The 17,467-nt window shown below is 42.7% G+C and overlaps 1 protein-coding gene across 1 annotated transcript; it reads left to right on the top strand.

Moving 5' to 3' along the window:
- The first annotated feature begins 763 nt into the window (after window positions 1–763).
- On the top strand, window positions 764–16,154 carry LOC149300729 (gamma-glutamylcyclotransferase-like). The gene is made up of 5 exons (XM_089484780.1): window positions 764–901; window positions 3,001–3,146; window positions 3,475–3,607; window positions 4,396–4,548; window positions 16,056–16,154. Exons 1-5 carry the CDS (start codon window positions 764–766, stop codon window positions 16,152–16,154), a joined length of 669 nt encoding a protein of 222 aa, XP_089340906.1.
- The last annotated feature ends 1,313 nt before the right edge of the window (window positions 16,155–17,467 follow it).

Genomic DNA, 17,467 nt, shown 5'->3' with positions numbered 1-17,467 from the left:
TCTCAGCCAGCATGGTGGAACTCAATTCAATGTGTTGGTTATTTTTAATATGCATAACTGTGCCGAAAAAAATGAAGCGTGTTTTATGTGGCGATGCAAGTGCGACATTATAAAGTTCAATTGTTTGTATTGGTAATTTCCGCGAGAGTGATTAAAAAAGTGTCCCTTTCTTTCACATTTTGAAATGTTGGGAGGTATGCTGTGGTGGGCAATGTAATGATGTTTCATGGACCTTCACAAACCTTGTACGGACACTTCGTCTATCCCTAGCTGGGGCAATAGTGTTAATAAAAGGGTTAACTTTTTTACAATTCGCCTCTCACTGCTGTGGGGACCCCCCTTTGGGCATTCTGTTCCCTTCCTTCACTCAAAAAAAACTATAACCATCAGCATCCCATCACAAAATACATCAGCAGTTCCTATTTACTGTGAGACAATAAGACCAACGGTATTTATTCCGGTTTAAATTACTGCTGCGTGCGCTTTAATAGCCATACAGCGCTGGTGACGCGCATCACACAACGGACGCCCTATTTTGCCGCCTCGTTATTTCCTTTCCCTGTTAGTTTCTGTCACGCGTGTCACGGCAGTCATCTGAGCTGCAGGCGGTCCGCGGGTGACCCGGGCAGCACCTTCCACTCTATTCCTATTCACTAATCACCCTCCCCGCCGTGTGCACAAGCTGCGCGCCCCCGGGACCCGTCTCTATGACAAGACTGCTGGTTAGAAAGCGCTGTCCATCATATTGCGCGCAACTGGCGACATGGAAGCCAAAAGCAGTGCCGGGCTCCAGCCCGGGGGAGACACCTTCTATTACTTTGCGTACGGGAGCAACCTGTTAAAAGAGCGGATCCTGCTGGACAACCCGACGGCATCCTTCCACTCCGTAGCGTTGCTGAAGGTGATTCAAACTACTCAACATACATCACAGGCTCCGTAAGCCTGCTCCTGGACCATGCGGGGATAATGTGTGGGGGGGGGGTTATTCGGGGCTATATACATTCCCAGCCTTTACATTGCAGTAATAAGGGCGACCTGTCACTTATGGTGCAACGTTTGCCTTAGTGCCAGGCACTTCTTTGTATTTTATTCTCATATGCACTTTATATGCTGCCTGGGACTCTTGGAGCAGAATGACTCAGCACTAGGCTGCACAGCCTATTCTTCTACCTAACAGTAAAGCGCGCATCACACCTTTTAAACGCAAGTATCCTGCCACTAGCTAACTGCTGCTTAAAACTACAACTCCCATGATCCTCTAGTGTTTTAGCTGGTTATGTGAGTAAACTATGAGTAAGGCTAAGCACAGCCTGTCCAAACACAGAGGTGAGTCCCATTAATGAAGTATATTTAAATTCACACATATTTTGAATTAAAAAATCAAGAACACTTATTAGTGCTAATCTCATATAAATAAAATTATATCACTATACCGATTCTATTTGTTTAGGACAATATACATTGTTTTTGCTATAGCTACATTTAGGTGGCAATCCTATACACAGCTTAAAGCTTAAACTTTCAGGAAACATACCTGGTATATTGTTTCATATATTGTTGCTTTTTCTAGATACTTTGTTTCTTGCATCCAATCACATGATATATGGGGGGGAGCACATTTTCCCCTCCGATATTTTATCATAAATTCCAAACCAAACAGTAAAGTAACTTTGTCTGAATAATTTCATATAAGCCCCTCTTAGTAAATGTACCCTATAGATGTGGCAATAATTCACTATGGAAGCAGTCTTTAAGTTAGGGCCACCCAAGATCTTCCTGCAGCAGCTCACTGGGGTTGGCTTTTCATAATGTATAATAAAGTCAATGAGCTTAACCAGAACTATCCTGGACATTCATATAGGAAGGAGTTTAATTCCATAATCACGCTAAAGACACAAACTCTAGTTAGAAGATAAGTATGCCCATGAGTATGCCAATCTCTTGCCGCTTTTGGCGCACCTGCTTCTGGGGACTATAACTCCAATCACTCTCATCAGTTCTGTATGAGAGTGATGGGCGTTAATGCCAACAAAGCTCATTGGCCCATTTTTGTTTTAAAAAATACATTTATTTCAATAAATAACTGGTATTTTTTATTTCTATCATTTAAAAAAAAAAAATTATTGGGGCAAAATACTTTTTTGGTGGGGGGGGACGCTTTTAGCCTCACTATGCCTGACCCCAGCATGGTGATCAAGCTGTTTTACCAGCATGCCAGCCGGCTGGCAGCATCCTGCATTGTAAATCACCGCCCCCCTACAGCATCTGTTATCACGGTAGCAAGCAACGCTCCTCCTGGAAGGGAAAAAATGGCTGCCAATCAACTCAGGAGGGGACCTTACAGTGCCACCATCTGTGGTACATAGAGGGCACTCTAAGGGTTAAAGCTGAAAAAGCATAGTTTAGAATTAAACTTAAGTTAGATTAACCTTTGAAGTGTGTTGCTCTTTGGCATTCAAATGGACACATTGCCGTAAATCTTAAGTCTTTGTATGAATCGTATGCTTGTAGAGTTCTTAAGACAGGGAACTTTAGTACAATATACTTCTGTAAAAAAAAGAAGGTTCTCAACACCCAATTTTTGGGCTCTCTGGCCAACAGAAAAAACCGATTGCTTTAAATTTGCCATTCTTGCATTTTAGAATATTTGCTATAATTTAAAGCCAAATATCTCCTTTACATTAGTGGAAGCCATACGGGAAGCCTTGGTCTCACACTCTATGCACCAATGATTGTATGCTTTAGTATGTAGAGATGTGAATTAAACATTTGGCATTGGACCTGCACTGTTATCTCTCCCCTTTGCTTGCCCTGATACCCCATTCTGTCCAACAGGCTGCTGTGCACGTGGTGTCCACTGGGCACTGCTGGGACATGCTTCCAATGCCATGTTCATTCATGCACATATACAGACACATAGATGAGTAACGGTAATTTTGGGTGGGGATAATGATGTGTTGTGTGTAGCTGAGCATTAACAGAATATGTTTCCATTTTCAGAATTTCAAGCTTGCTTTTGGCAGCCACATGGGCAACAAGAACTCCAGATGGCATGGAGGAGTGGCTACTGTAGTTGAGAGTGAAGGAGAAGAGGTCTGGGGAGTTGTGTGGAAAATGAATATTTCTAGTTTGAATTCTCTGGACATGTAAGTGAAAACCTAATAGATTCTAGGTGTTGGTAGCTATAACTGCCATCAATGACATTGGAGTGCACATCCAGCCATAGGTGTCGAGATCCATCGACTCAAAGTATTTAATACAAGGTTAAAGCTATGTTTCTATTGTTGTTAAACAATAATATGAAATACACACATTAATATATCCATAGAATTACATATTATTTGAAGGAATCTGATGCTACTGATACCTAAGGCTTATGGTAATTTAAGGCTGTGGATGCTTGTCATTCTTATACAAGTCCTGATATCATTTATCTCTTGACGTTAATATATTTGTGGCGTTTCTTTTATTCAGACAAGAGGGTGTTCAAGAAGGCATTTATGAACCAATAGAGATTTATGTCAAGACAGCAACAGGAGATCTCACCTGTCGCTGCTATCAAATGAACAAGTGCGTTTATGGACTCACTTCCCCCCAGTATAAACAGGTAAGAATATAGACAGCGAGAATCTGGAACAATATCAAAGGAGAATCAGCTCCTAACGATAAACAATTCTACAATTCATTATTTTGTATGTGCTTATGACAGAGATAATTATCTTAAAGGAATGTGAGTAAATAACACGGATCCAGTATAATCACTTGCTGCTGATGTGTGGCTCTGCATATGCATAGTGTATATGTATATATATATATATATATATATATATATATATTCTTTCTTTTGTAAGACCTTTGAGTGCCATGTTTTGTGGAGATTTATATAAATAAAGTAGGCTCTTGTGAATGTTGATACCCTCTTGACTTGTAACAGCAATTTCATACAATGAAGAAATAACCCAGTATGATCAGACCATTTATTTTAATCAGATACAGTCATATTGGGCTCTTCTATTAAGTGTCCCCAAGTATCACATCAAGTTTACGTTTGCCATTTAGTTATGAGATTCATTTTGTCTTTGTTGAAATTCACGCATGATAGTAGATGGTATTGCTAATGGCAAACAGAGCGGCTTAGAATAAAAGTATTCTGATGAAAATGAGCCATGGGCAACGACGAGCACGGACTGCCATGAAAGTTTACCTATGTGTAGAACTCCACCAAGCGACAGTTACATTGCTAAAACATCTGTCTGCAAGCAGGCATTGCAGATAAAAATATTAAAAGGAATGAAAGTGGCATTTAGTTGTGCTAAACTGCATCATACATTGGTGCAAGGCTCAATTACAATCATTTCATCATAATGTATTTCTTTGTCTTTATTTTAATAACAGGTCATGTGTATGGGAGCAAAGCAGAACGATTTACCATCACAATACCGAAAGATGCTGGAAGACATAGAAACCAACAATTATTCAGGCCCTATACCCATCATGGACAAGTTAAAAGATGCAATCAGCAGAATACATAACGAGGGGTCACGCAACGTATAATGGCAAGCTTTAATGGAAACCCCAAACAGATCTTTACATTTGGACTTTTTGAGAATCTAGTACAATGATCATAACTGATGCAAACCTTTTTTAATACCACAATCCAATTTTATAATGCCATAGAAACATAAGACATCATTCTAACCCCCGTAACACTTTCTAAAATTACAAAATCTGTTATTACCATAGTTAGCTTCTGCTATATGGTAACACTGTACAGAATGGTCTTTCATTTGTACCGCACCTGGACAGGTTGCATGGACTGGCATCCTGCACTTCAAGCCCTATTAGCTATGCATATTTTATATTTGCTATTTTTACAGTGAGGAAAAAATAATTTGCTTTTACATTGTGTACACATTGATGGACACTGCACCTTGAAAAATTTAAACGCAGATCACACATTGTAATCAGACAAATTTAGGTGATCATTATAAGGCTTAATTATACGCAGTCCACTGCAACCCTTGTACCTTGTGATGTTGAGATCACTTAAAGATTACATAATTTACCCTCTTGAGGTTTACTATAAAAATAAACGGTAAACTATGATCCTCTGGTCTTACATTTTCATGGACGATGTTAGCAGCTATACCGAACAAGTAAACGACAGAGCTACATTTGAGCCTGCCTTGGTAAAGTAGAATAAGGAACATGTAATAACTTCTGTTTGTTACCCAAGTGGTGGTGGGGATTCCCAGGATTTGTCTATCTGGGAATCCAACAATTGATAAGTACCCAGAACAAACCATGGTTATCCTAGGATCTATAACTGGGAAAACAGGAAATACCCACCTATGTTTTCTTTGGAATGTTACCATTAAAAAAATTCTCACTGCCACATCTTTGACAATTGGCTCTTGTTCCCATCACGTGACTAAATGATCCTTTTTGGTGACCTACTGGTAGGAACAGTCTGGGAAGGACATTCCTGGAAATATGTGAATGACTATAGTCCCATTATTGTGCTATTTGTGGAGTCCTAGCTTTCATATGTGTTTCATTCACTCCTCCCCATGATAACCACCCATCAGCACCAGAATAAATGCCCCCACCACATTTATCATACTTCCCCAAATCATTATATTCCAACAAAAAAATCACCCAAGAAGGTTGGAAGAGCAAAGCTGAAATATAGATTAAGCATAACACAAATTACATTTTAATTGACAACCTCTTAAATGCATATGTGGGACTCTCCAATTCTCTCCTAAAAAAGATATGCAATGTGTCAACCTTTCCATGCATGCCTCCTATATGCTTCAAGGGCTCAAACACAGGGTCATTCGTACTGACCATAACCACAGTGCTGCTTCCCCAAAGCCTAACTGTCTAACTGTAACTGCAGTAGACCTTGCTGAGGCAGGGAAAGGGCTTTCAGTGATGTCATAATACTGATCATATAATGTTGGCAAATAAAACATGTTGTTATGCAGCCTCACATGTACCAAAGATGGATCTTTATTTCCCCAAAGGCCTGGTCTTATGTTCAGGATAGTCTTGCGTCTCTCTCAAACCTGTTTAAATTCCTTTACTAATTACCATTATGCACCACCGTCACAGCAGTGTAAAGTGACCACATTGCTGCTTTAACCAGAGACACTTATGTATGCTTTAAAATCAAAAGCATGTACGATGAGTTATTTTAACATGCGTGTTCCCTGTTAAAGCAGCAGTCGGGCCTTCCTATAATATTAAATTAATGCTGCCCTACATAACAGAATGCAAGGGCACATAGAAAGCATCGATAAACAACAGATGTGTAACCACACACTGCATTTTAAATCATATTGTTCCATGTTAAAGGAAGCTGGGAAGTGTTGGGGGGGCTTCTAAAATTTTGACCGCTCAATAGCTTTCCAGCTGTCGAATGATCCTCTGCTAAAACCTGCCTTCCTCTAAATGCTGGTTGACAAGGGGGACATCATGAAAATGTTAGACCACATACCTATCATATGCATGAAGAAGTATCTGAAGGCTGACGTGTGCCTTTTAATGTCAGCCGGTGTGGTGGGAGCACACTACTCTATCTGCCCTAGACTGGAAATAATGATAAAATGTCCTCTTAATGCCACCCACACTTAATTATAATGAAAGAATGAATATCATAACGCTGCTGCCACCACCAAGAACATTTATAAATGGGGTGTCTTGGTCCACCAAGCAATTCAGATTAAAACCCCACAAACTATGGTTTAACGCAATATATACGTGAATTCAAGTTACCAATAAATCAGTCTAATCAGCTAACGCAAGTCTTTACCAGACAAAGGCAGAACTTAATAAAGGAATATTTATTACAAACGAACGAACGAGTCCCATTCCGTCCTGCGACTGCGCGTTGCACAGGACGCCGGCGCATGCGCACTGGACAGAACCCTACGGAGGTGTGACCATGGCAGTCTTGGATGCTGTTCTCCAAGCACTGCGTCGGTTTTATTATGTTTCGCTAAGGCTGTGTTAATGTTAGGAACAATGACTTTTCGTTTATACGAGTTTATACCTGGCACCCCCTGTTCAGTTTTGGGTTGTTATCAGTGGCGTCGCTACAGGGGGGCAAGGGGGGGCGATTGCCCCCCCTAGGTTAATCCTTGCCCCCCCTGTCGAATTTGGAATAAAGTCGCAATGCGACTTTTTTTTAATGCGGGGGAGAGAGAGGGTGCGGCCCGCGTAAGATCGGTTGCCCTGGCCGCACCTCGAGCCCTGCTACTTACCTGTAGGAGGGTCTTCTGTACTGCATAGAGGAAGCGGAACCTAGCAGAGTTCACGTGACATCACATGACTCTGCTCCAGTCCTGCTTCCTCTTCCTCTGTGCAGTACCAGAGAACGCAGAGGGAGGCCGCGCCCTCTGCTGAAGCCTGTGAGCGGCATCGAGGAGCTGCAGTGCAGGTAAGGGGGTGGGGAGGGTGTTTGAATGAGTATGCGTGATTGAGGGAATTAATCTGTGAATTAATGAGTATATGAATGAATGAGTGTGTGTGCAGGGCCGGCCCTACAATGGAGCCGACTGGGGCAATTGCCCCAGGCGGCACTTCAGAAGGGGCGGCACTTTGCCGCCCCAAGCGGGTTTTTTTTTGGTTTTTTTGAAGCGGAGGAGAGAGAGAGGGGCACCGAGTGGTTTTCGCTTACCCGCTCGGCGCCCCTCTCTCTCTCCTCTGCGGCGAGTTTCCCTGTTCGGTCTCTGTGCCGGCTTGTAATGCAGAGCGCCGGAAGTGACGTGAATTTCCGGCGCTCAGCATTACAAGCCGGCACCGTGGCAGCACAGGGAGACTCGCCGCAGGACTGTTTAAGGGTAAGTACCGGTGGGGGGGGGGTAGATAATGCCGCCCCCCCCCGGCGTCGGCGGGGGGCGGCATTTTAAACTTCGCCCCTGGCGGCGTTAAGTCTTCGGCCGGCCCTGTGTGTGTGTGATAGCATGGATGTGTAAGTGCTGGAACCTAGGCATGATGGGACTGTGATTGCTGTTAACAATCACACTCCTATCATGCCAAGTCAGCCAGTACATGCTGAAACCTAGCTAGCTGCCCCCCTTGTGTATTGATGCTGCCAGCAGTATGGGGTCTGCACATCACTTACAGCCACCCTGTACCAGCATGTACTAGCTGACTTGGCATGATAGGAGTGTGATTGCTAACAGCAACCACAGTCCCATCATGCCTAGGTTCCAGCATTTACTGGTTGGATGTGTAAGTGCTGGAACCTAGGCATGATGGGACTGTGATTGCTGTTAGCAATCACACTCCTATCATGCCAAGTCAGCCAGTACATGCTGAAACCTAGCTAGCTGCCCCCCTTGTGTATTGATGCTGCCAGCAGTATGGGGTCTACACATCACTTACAGCCACCCTGTACCAGCACGTACTGGCTGACTTGGCATGATAGGAGTGTGATTGCTAACAGCAATCACAGCAATCACAGTCCCATCATGCCTAGGTACCAACATTTACTGGTTGCCTGGGTATGATAGGAGTGTGATTGCTGTGTGGGCAGTGTGGACGCCAGGGCTGGCTTTGGGGTGTGCAACCTGTGATCTATGCCTGTAATTTAGGGGGTTTTAAATATACCTTTTAATGACGTGTTTGATCTATACCTGCGCTGGGTTTTTGCGTTATTCTGTAGATCCATATCTATATATTTCCATACATTATTTATGTATACCTGCAAATACAGTGTTTGCATGTCTTATTCAGTTGATTAATACCTGCAATGCTGTTTCCATGTATTTATTTGATCTATACCTGCAATGCTACGTTTCATATACCAGGTCTCGACAAATCCCAGGCGCCAGGTCGCCATGGCGACAGATAATTTTGTCCTGGTGCCTAGGTGTTTGTCAGCCTCTTACAGCTACAAAAAATTGCCCCCGCATCACCACGCGGGGGCGCTGCTGCTGCTGCTGTCTGCCCAGGAGTCTGGGCAGATAGCACAACCACTTCGAGCCCGCCCCCACGGAGTGATCCTGTAGGCTGAAAACGCGGTTGCAGGAAAACCAGCAATCATGTTTTCAGCTGCCATAGGCAGCTTCAGGGAAGGGGGATGTGTGGACCTGACCCAAAACACCCCCCAGCTGCCTGATCGCTCCATGAGAGCGACAGTGCAGCGTTAACCCCTTCAATGCCGCGATTGCGGCATTTAGGGGTTAATTCCCATTTTGTAAGGGGCTCTGCTGCTGAAAGAGTTAAAAAAAATAAATCAAAAAAATAATAATAATAAAAAAAAAACAGCACTGACCTGGAAGTCCAGGGTGCTTCCAGGTCAAATGCTGTGAGTTTAGTAAGTGGGCTGATGATGATCAGATCACTCCTGACCAACTGTTAGTTTAAAAAAAATCCTGGCTCCTAACTTTTTTAGCTGGCGCCTAGATTCACAACAAATTTGTCAAGCCCTGTCATATACTATTATATACCTGCAAATACAGGATTTGTATGTCTTATTCTGTTTATTTGATATATACCTTTGGTGCTGAGATCACAAGTGAATTTCAGTTGATCTATACATGCAAAGCTTGGTTTGTGTGTTAATGTGTTAATCTATACCTGCTATCGGCAACTGGGGCTAATAATAATATATATGGGCAGCAGGGGCATCAATACACAAGGGGCAAAAACACTAAGGGGGGTATAAATGACAATGCAGTGTGAAAAAATCCATCCTGATGTAGACGTCTGTGACGTAGATTGTGTCCTGCTGTTTGTGTGTTTTTGGTTATCAGTGTAGCAGAGCCTGTCCTTGGCTGTGTGTGTATAGGTGTTGGTGTGGCAGAGCCTGTCCTGGTGTGTGTTTGGGTGTTGGTGTGGCAAAGCCTGTCCTGGTGTGTGTGTTCGGTTGTCAGTGTGGCAGAGCCTGTCCTAGGGTGTGTGTTTGAGTGTCAGTGTGTCAGAGCCTGTCCTGATGTGTGTGTGTGTGTTTGGATGTGGGTGTGGCAGAGCCTGTCCTGATGTGTGTGGGTGTCTGTGTGGCAGAGCCTGTCCTGGTGTGTGTTTAGTTGTCGGTGTGGAAGAGCCTGTCCTGGTGTGTGTGTCTGGATGTCGGTGTGACAGAGCCTGTGTTGGTGTGTGTGTTTGGTCCTCTGTTTCCTGGCACTTAACTTACAGTAGGAATTATTGAATTTATATTTATCCAGAGATAAAATGCCCTCCTGAAGTTGTAGTGACTTCAGGGGACAAAACGCTCAAGGCCCTGTAATCATTTAGTGGAAAAGTTACTTATTGTGTTATAACAGGGCTCGACAAATCCCAGGTCACCATGGTGACTGATAATTTTGTCCTGGCGTCTAGGTGTGAGCCAAACCTATAATTGGGTTTAGGATCCAGATCCCCCGCGGTGTTGCAGGGGACTTGGATTCTCCTTTCCGGCAGCAGCGGGCGTCTGTGCGATGCAGACAACCTTGCTTCTGCCAGCGGCTTCGCCCACCCTCCTCACTGAACGGGGCTGGCACCGCCCACGAAGGTCACTGAGTCTCGCTGGTCAGCTGACTCAGTTCTATTTCGGATCAACGGGGACGGCGTATTAAAATGCCGCCCCTGTCAATTCGAAATAGAAGTGAGTCAGCCGGTGCCGCTCAATAACTTTCGCGGGCGGCACCAGCGCTGCTCAATGACCTTTGTGGGCGGCGCCAGCCCCGTTCAGTGAGGAGGGTGGAGCCGCCGGCAGCAGCAGCGGGAATCCAACATAGTGCACATCGGGGTCAGGTAAGTGGAAGTAACTGGGGGCATGCTTTGCAGTGGGAGGCTGGGACAAAGATGCCTATGGGAGACTGGGGGCAACTCAATTGTGGCTTCAGGCTTCCCATGTTGAATGATCAAGTATTATTTTAGCCCAATAACAAAAGTATAATTCCATAGAACAATTATGAATGCCCCCCCAGTTTGACTGTGGTATCTTGTGTGCCCCCCCTATATATTGTTTCTAGACTCACCACTGGGAGATAGGGGAGTAACTATCTCATACAACCGCTCTCATGCTGAGGAGTTGGCTGGCCACATTTACCAAACCTGTATCCAGAACACAACATTAAATAAGGGACACAGGGTCCCAGGATACCGCTCATTCCGGGCAGCAGGTGTTCACTTATCGGTGCTTTAATGAAAGTATTGCTGGATGAAGGGGTTCTGCGAAATACACGTCCCCAAGTCTGCAGACCGAGGCTTAACGTCGGCTTCATGGTGCTTGAAGCTATGCACGAAGAAGCACGTCTCATCCCGCCAGAACCATCTCATGGATTGCACTGGGCATGCGCTGGCGTCCTAGACGACAGATCACCTCATTCTGCGCATGTGCAGCTACGTCCGCTAGGCAGACTTGCTAATTATGTATTCTAAAAGTCGTTACAACAAAACAATATAAATAAATAATAATTACTACCACGTCTATCCGATAGGTTACCGTATACCGGTTCCTTTACGGCTGAGGTTACATAAAGAGGCAGGAAGACCTGTGCTTGCTCACTGCTGGCTGCCAAGTGGTTTCCTGGAGATGGAAAGAACACTAGAAGCTGTCATGTGAATCACGATCCGGTTAACAGAGAAAAGTTATTTTAAAAAAAACGACTAATGTATTCCTCCTGGGATCAATGCTCAGCATTCACTTTCAGAACACCCCACTCTTCATTGCTCAGTTTCTATTTGGCCTAAAGTGATTTTCCTGTCTTGGTGAATAAACCAAACACTCTGTTATACTCCATTACTAAACCATGGATTCCTTTGATTGATCTGTTTCTTCCTCAACCATCTCATGGGTTTCAGAGAGGTAACTTTCCAGAGGCCAACCATTCATTTGAACCTCCCAACTCCAGATCCTCAGCAGATACCAAATTATATCAACAGACAATCCCTTTCTCTCCCGATTATTGCATTGTTTGGGTTGGACCACATGTTCAGGGTTGTCTGCTGTCAGCCTGTCTTCAACACCTCACACCTTGTTGATATCTTACTCTAGGGGAGTCCAACCTGTGGCCCTTAAGTTGCTGTAGGACTACATCTCCAATAATGCTCAGCTAAGGGTGTAGAGGAGTTCTTTCTACGGGGCGTTGACATATGACATCATATCCAAGCACCCCACTGGTAAAGCAAATATGGTGTTGAAGGAAACTATGGCATAATTACGGTTGACGGCTGGATATTAGAGGCTGCACAGCCTGCACTGGAACACCTGATGAGGACAATATGTGCTAATGAGTTCAATCAGTGTGGCAAAGTGTGGTCTATATGAGTGGGTGCCTTAATAGGAGGTGAAGGGTATTATGAAGGTGGGGTAGATGACGGTGATGAGGGCATGGTAGTGGGATGTGTGAGAGCTTTGAATTGGACAATTGCCTGTGGGGAACATGAGGCCCCTCTGATAAGCTTGCAGGGGGTAAACCACATTTCGTGTCTCGCCTCTGCTTAGGCGATACAGAGACGTGATGTCTTTTTTCTGACAGGTGCCTAGAACATGCATTCAAAATTGTAATTGTACAAAAAACCCACACTTTTTTGCCACAAACTTTGGAAGAGTTTAGTAGTAAAATGGATCGCATCAATAGTGTAATACCCTGGGCTGTTTATTTTCAAGAAACATAGTTTTATGCAAGTAATTTAAATTGGATGGCTGACCAGATGGGAGACGGCCAGTAAATCTAAGGAAAAAAATCTTAGTTTGAAAACTGAAATGCGCACGTTCCACTTTTGGTAAATTATGGTTGAACATGTGCATTGTAAAAATGCCAAATTAACCTCTTGTGCACATACTCGTACTGACAAGGCTGTCTACACACTCAGAACTACTATTTGCACCCCTCTAAATACAACTTATGACCATCATGATTCTGATTCTGTAATTTGGACTCATACTTTACCAACAAGCTAAATTGCATGGACTAAATACCACAATGCATTATTTCCCCTGTCTGTATGCAAAATCTAAGTCTATACAATGCTGCTCTTATTTTGGGACACTAGGGGAGGCACAAAGACTATGGTTGTCCTGCAATAAGCTGAACTTCTGTTATGATCAAATTATCTGCTTTCTAATAAAAATTATGTAAACAACCACAAATTATTTTGACTTTCACATCAAAATGTAATAAAAAATATAATAGCCATAGTTTGCTGCTTTCAGTAACGGTGACCTACTTATTAACACCGACACGTATTGTAGAGGTTCCTGGGCTGATAACTCTGCTCATCTTAACATTCTTTTAAAAGTCTGAAATTACAAAAAAACAAACAAAATCTGGGGCAACCTGGAATGCCTTCCATTTTTTGTGTTTGTCTAGACTCTACCCGTTCCTCAAAGTAATGCAGTCTTCCTGTGCTCATATGAACGCTCCTATTTGAAAAACAGTCACTCAGCCCTCATCCTCTTCCACTATAAGGCACGCTATCTTATGGAACAGCCTGGCAAGTCTACAGCTTGAACCCCAAACCCTAAGTGAGGTATGGCTCAGTGATTACAAGTGCATACTAAAAAAAGGTCAACATTACAAGAACTGTTTAAAGTTTTCACTTTCGAATACTATATGAATCTAGAGCTGAAAACATTTCGAAGCATTGTACCTAAAAGATAGACCTCCGAAGTCCCAAAAGCTTATGAGACTTTACAACAATAAAATGTAAAAACATCGAATAAAGCCTCCATTATTCAGAAACCCTTAGCAAAGACTGCACTGGAATTCTACTGTGAGTGCACTTTTCAAGTTGAAATAAGCTTCTAGGACTTAACTTGCACTAGCATAGTAGACTGTAGATCTGTGCAAATGGACCAAAAACGCCGGATAATTTTTTGTTTAGTTTTTTGGAGATTCGTTGTCGGGAAAATTATTTAATTAACTGCCCTGTCAGTTTCAGATGAAATTCAGAGGGCTTTTTGCATTCAGAAACAAATTCATTGTCACTCACTCATGCTCTCTCATACTCTGAAGACCACTTATGTGCCCCTGTCTCTTTTTAGAATGATCCGCTTCTTCTCTTGCTTCTTCTTGTTCTTCTGTCTTCTTTCATTGTCTGCTTCTCCCTGGTATTAACTCCGTTAACTAGGCCTTCCCGGACCGCTTGCGCAAAAGGGTTGAGCCTCAGCAACAGTTAGTACTAAATAAAACACATTTAGTAGTATACTCAATGTGCACTAACCAGCCCTGACCAAAACTTATAAAGCTCATAAAAATGAGAACAGAGGATCCATTCATCATGTAAATACTGTCTAAAGTTCGTGTGACTCTGGTGGTTGTATGTGGAACTGCAAGTAAAAACTGCATATAGTGCCCCTATATCAGAGGAACCTAGCAGGTATTTGCCCCATTTGTAGCCTTCTCATGTCATTAAAACTTTAATTCTAGATGCCAATATATTTCCTTTAAGCAGCAGTGACATTGCTGTTAATTTGTACTTATAATACAAGAGCCAACATCAACAATATATTCAAACAGACCTACTTTTGTAGTAGTCCATACAATCTAAAAGCCTTTAATAGGTAACGAGACATACCTGCTAGTACTTGAAATGGCAAACGGGCAACATTCTGTTGTGGCCAGAGCTGTGGGTAGAGGCTTTACCAAGACTTTTGATGTGACTTCATGACCATACCTGGGAACTTTCTAAATGAGCTTACCCTGAGACTATCCTCATGGAAACTTTGACTTGTCATTTGCCAGCGATATACGCATTCACACAAGGATATAAACCATGGCATACTTTTGGCAAAAGCACTAATTAGGAGTGTTAGTTATCATTAGGTATCATCAGATCAATGCGGGGTATGAATGAGTCAGCTCCTGACTATGTGATCCTGAGATTTTGCCTCCTCATTCCGAGACACTGAGATTGGAGCAAAAACCCTGAGACTCTGGGTCAAACCCCTAGATATTTATGTAAGTGACGAAGAAGTTAAAAACAAAAAGTAAGAAGAACAGTAAGAAGAAATATATTATATTTATTAGCAAAATTGCATTTGTAAAGATAATTCTTGCTGCAATATATGAAGGCACAGAGGGATTGGGGTCCCAAGGAGGGGCTGACCCTCACAATGAAGGATACTCGGGAGGTATGGAATTCATACAATGATCCAAATTTACCAGTAGGTGAGGTGTACGTGTGCGCGCTACACCCCCCCCCCCCTCATATCCTATACCACAGTGGAGGCGACAGGACGCGCACTGCGTAACGTAATGCACAAAGGACGGGGCTTTGTCGAGCGGTAAGTTTAAAAGTTGAGTGCTCGGCTGTTGTATTGGCTGGGCTCGCTACTCTTTGCAGTAGTGCATCTACAATTACTTCTGTTACTGATTGACTTCGTTTGACCTCTCTGCTTCTGACCCAGCTTGTCTGACCATTCTATTGAATTTTGGTTACCTGATTTCGACCATCATTACGGTTTCTGCATATTGGGTTCCTCATCTGATTCATTCCTAACACCCAGATGTGTAGGAATATATACTAATTTTTTACATGCTTTAAATAATAATAATAAAATTAATAATAAGAATGAAACTCAAACAGGCTTTATAGGAGGGGTATAGACATTTAATGAGGTTATGAGGGTATGATAGACTTGAGCACCTCCCTTTGCACCGCCGGGGAGGGACCTTTACGTACAGCTCCATTTTACCAGTCGTATGTTCCAAACGGTTTGTTCCAAAATATAATAAAAATATGCATCTAGTAATTGCAGAATCTGCCCTAGAACACGAGACTGCAAAACATGATTACATTGAGCAAAATGTTGATGCTTTATTTATCACTGTCTTATGATTACTTATCAATGAAATGTTAAAAATAATACAGGGGAGTATCTGGAGTGACTCATTCTGAGCTGTGAATTTTGTTATTTCCAAAAACTCAGCTACTGGAATTCTCCACAGTCTGAGGCATTTTGGGATTACAGATTTACCTACTGCTTGGAATAATAGTAGCTAAAGTAAAATAGGTAGAGGAGGGTTAAGAGGATAAGAATTGTAAACACAAACGCCAGTTGATAACCCGGTTTGTTTTATGAATAACTTCACAAGCTTAAGTTGTATTTACAGGACATTCGGTCATTGCCTTTGAATCAGGATCAAGATATTCATGTTAAGTGTCCATCAGATATCTACGAGCAACCAAGCACATCATCATCAAGAACCTAATACGTGATGGCCCAAAATGGGTGGTGTGGCATCTTTTATTTGAGAAAATCAGTCCTTGTATGGAGTAACTCTGTGCTTATCAGGTAAAGTTCAAACATCCAGGCTGTGAGCCAAAAGGAAGCTGGATGACTGTTCAAACATCACACAGAAATAAAATGTTGGTGGCACTTTGAAGAATAGACTCCTCCTGCACATTCTTCAAGCCAATTCACTAGGAAATAAAGTGATAAAGTCATATGTTTTGACATCATCGAAACCCATATTTTTTTTTTAAACATCTTTTAATTGAAAACTTTATATGGGTACATGTGATAACAATACCAACTTTATATCACATGACAATGATATGCAACCTGATTGATCACCTCCAATCTCCTTAACCTTTTACACCTTTATCTTAAGGTATTCAGCCAAGGAGGGATAAGGTATCAGGTTTATGATGTCATGTGGTGATTATGTACAGTTGCTTGAAGAAAATCCTATTTGAGACTTTGGGACCAAAAGCCACTTGTTATTTAGCATTATGATGTCATAGTTGTTGTCTGAAACTGGCGTTTGGAAAAACTTTTATACATTTCTCTAAAGGGAAATATTTATACTGAAGGATATACTACACAATATGAATGCCTATTCCTTCAGTATGCTTACACCTGGTATGAGTTAGCAAAACTGTGAAACCAACTTAGGCTGTGCTATTTTAAGAAGCTAAAATGTCCAGCCCTGATTAGAGACAATATATTTATTAAAATGATAAAAAGGTTTTGTACCGTGTTAGCCGTTGAGAAAACAGGAGAAAAGTATAGTTAAAATGATACCATTTATTAGCTAACTGAGAGTTTGATTGCAAGCTTTCGAGACCAAGTTGTTAGGTCTCTTCTTCAATTAATAATTAATGCCTGATGTCAGGTAAGGGGGTGCGGAGCGTGGCGCAGGCACCACTACACAGAGTCCAGGAGCGTAGCACAAAGAGGGGCAAATCCAGGAGAATAGGTCACGGTCCAAAGGTCAAGGCAGGCAGCAGACAGCATAAACGGAATACGAAAGCCAAAAAAGGTCAGGATACCAAGGATACGAGTACTATAGATAGGGATAAGCAACACTTGAAGCTTAACAAAGAAGCACTGGTGCTTGGGGAGTTTATATAGGGGCAGGTAATTAGGCTTCCACCCCCTATCACCTGTACTCCTCCCACCCAAAGTGCCTGTCTCCCTCCCCTTTGCTACACCTGAGTGGAGGGAGACAGAGCTGGGTCTATCTCCTCCCCCTCCCTCTGGTGGCTGTGGGAGAGAGAGGTTGCATCAACGGGGTTAAGC

The sequence above is a fragment of the Sceloporus occidentalis genome, unplaced genomic scaffold (assembly GCF_023333645.1).
Source record: "Sceloporus occidentalis isolate IW3139 unplaced genomic scaffold, rSceOcc1.0.p SCAF_23, whole genome shotgun sequence".
NCBI classification, from domain to species: Eukaryota; Metazoa; Chordata; class Lepidosauria; order Squamata; family Phrynosomatidae; genus Sceloporus; species Sceloporus occidentalis.
Note: the sequence above shows the minus strand (reverse complement) of the source record. Positions and strands in the feature narration are given on the sequence as shown.

Excerpts from the sequence above, each read along its gene's own strand:
- LOC149300729 (XM_089484780.1), top strand. The coding sequence starts at position 764 with ATGGAAGCCAAAAGCAGTGCCGGGCTCCAGCCCGGGGGAGACACCTTC. Across the intron at positions 3,147-3,474 it reads AGTTTGAATTCTCTGGACAT|ACAAGAGGGTGTTCAAGAAG; the intron begins GTAAGTGAAAAC and ends TCTTTTATTCAG. Across the intron at positions 4,549-16,055 it reads ATAACGAGGGGTCACGCAAC|GACATTCGGTCATTGCCTTT; the intron begins GTATAATGGCAA and ends TTGTATTTACAG.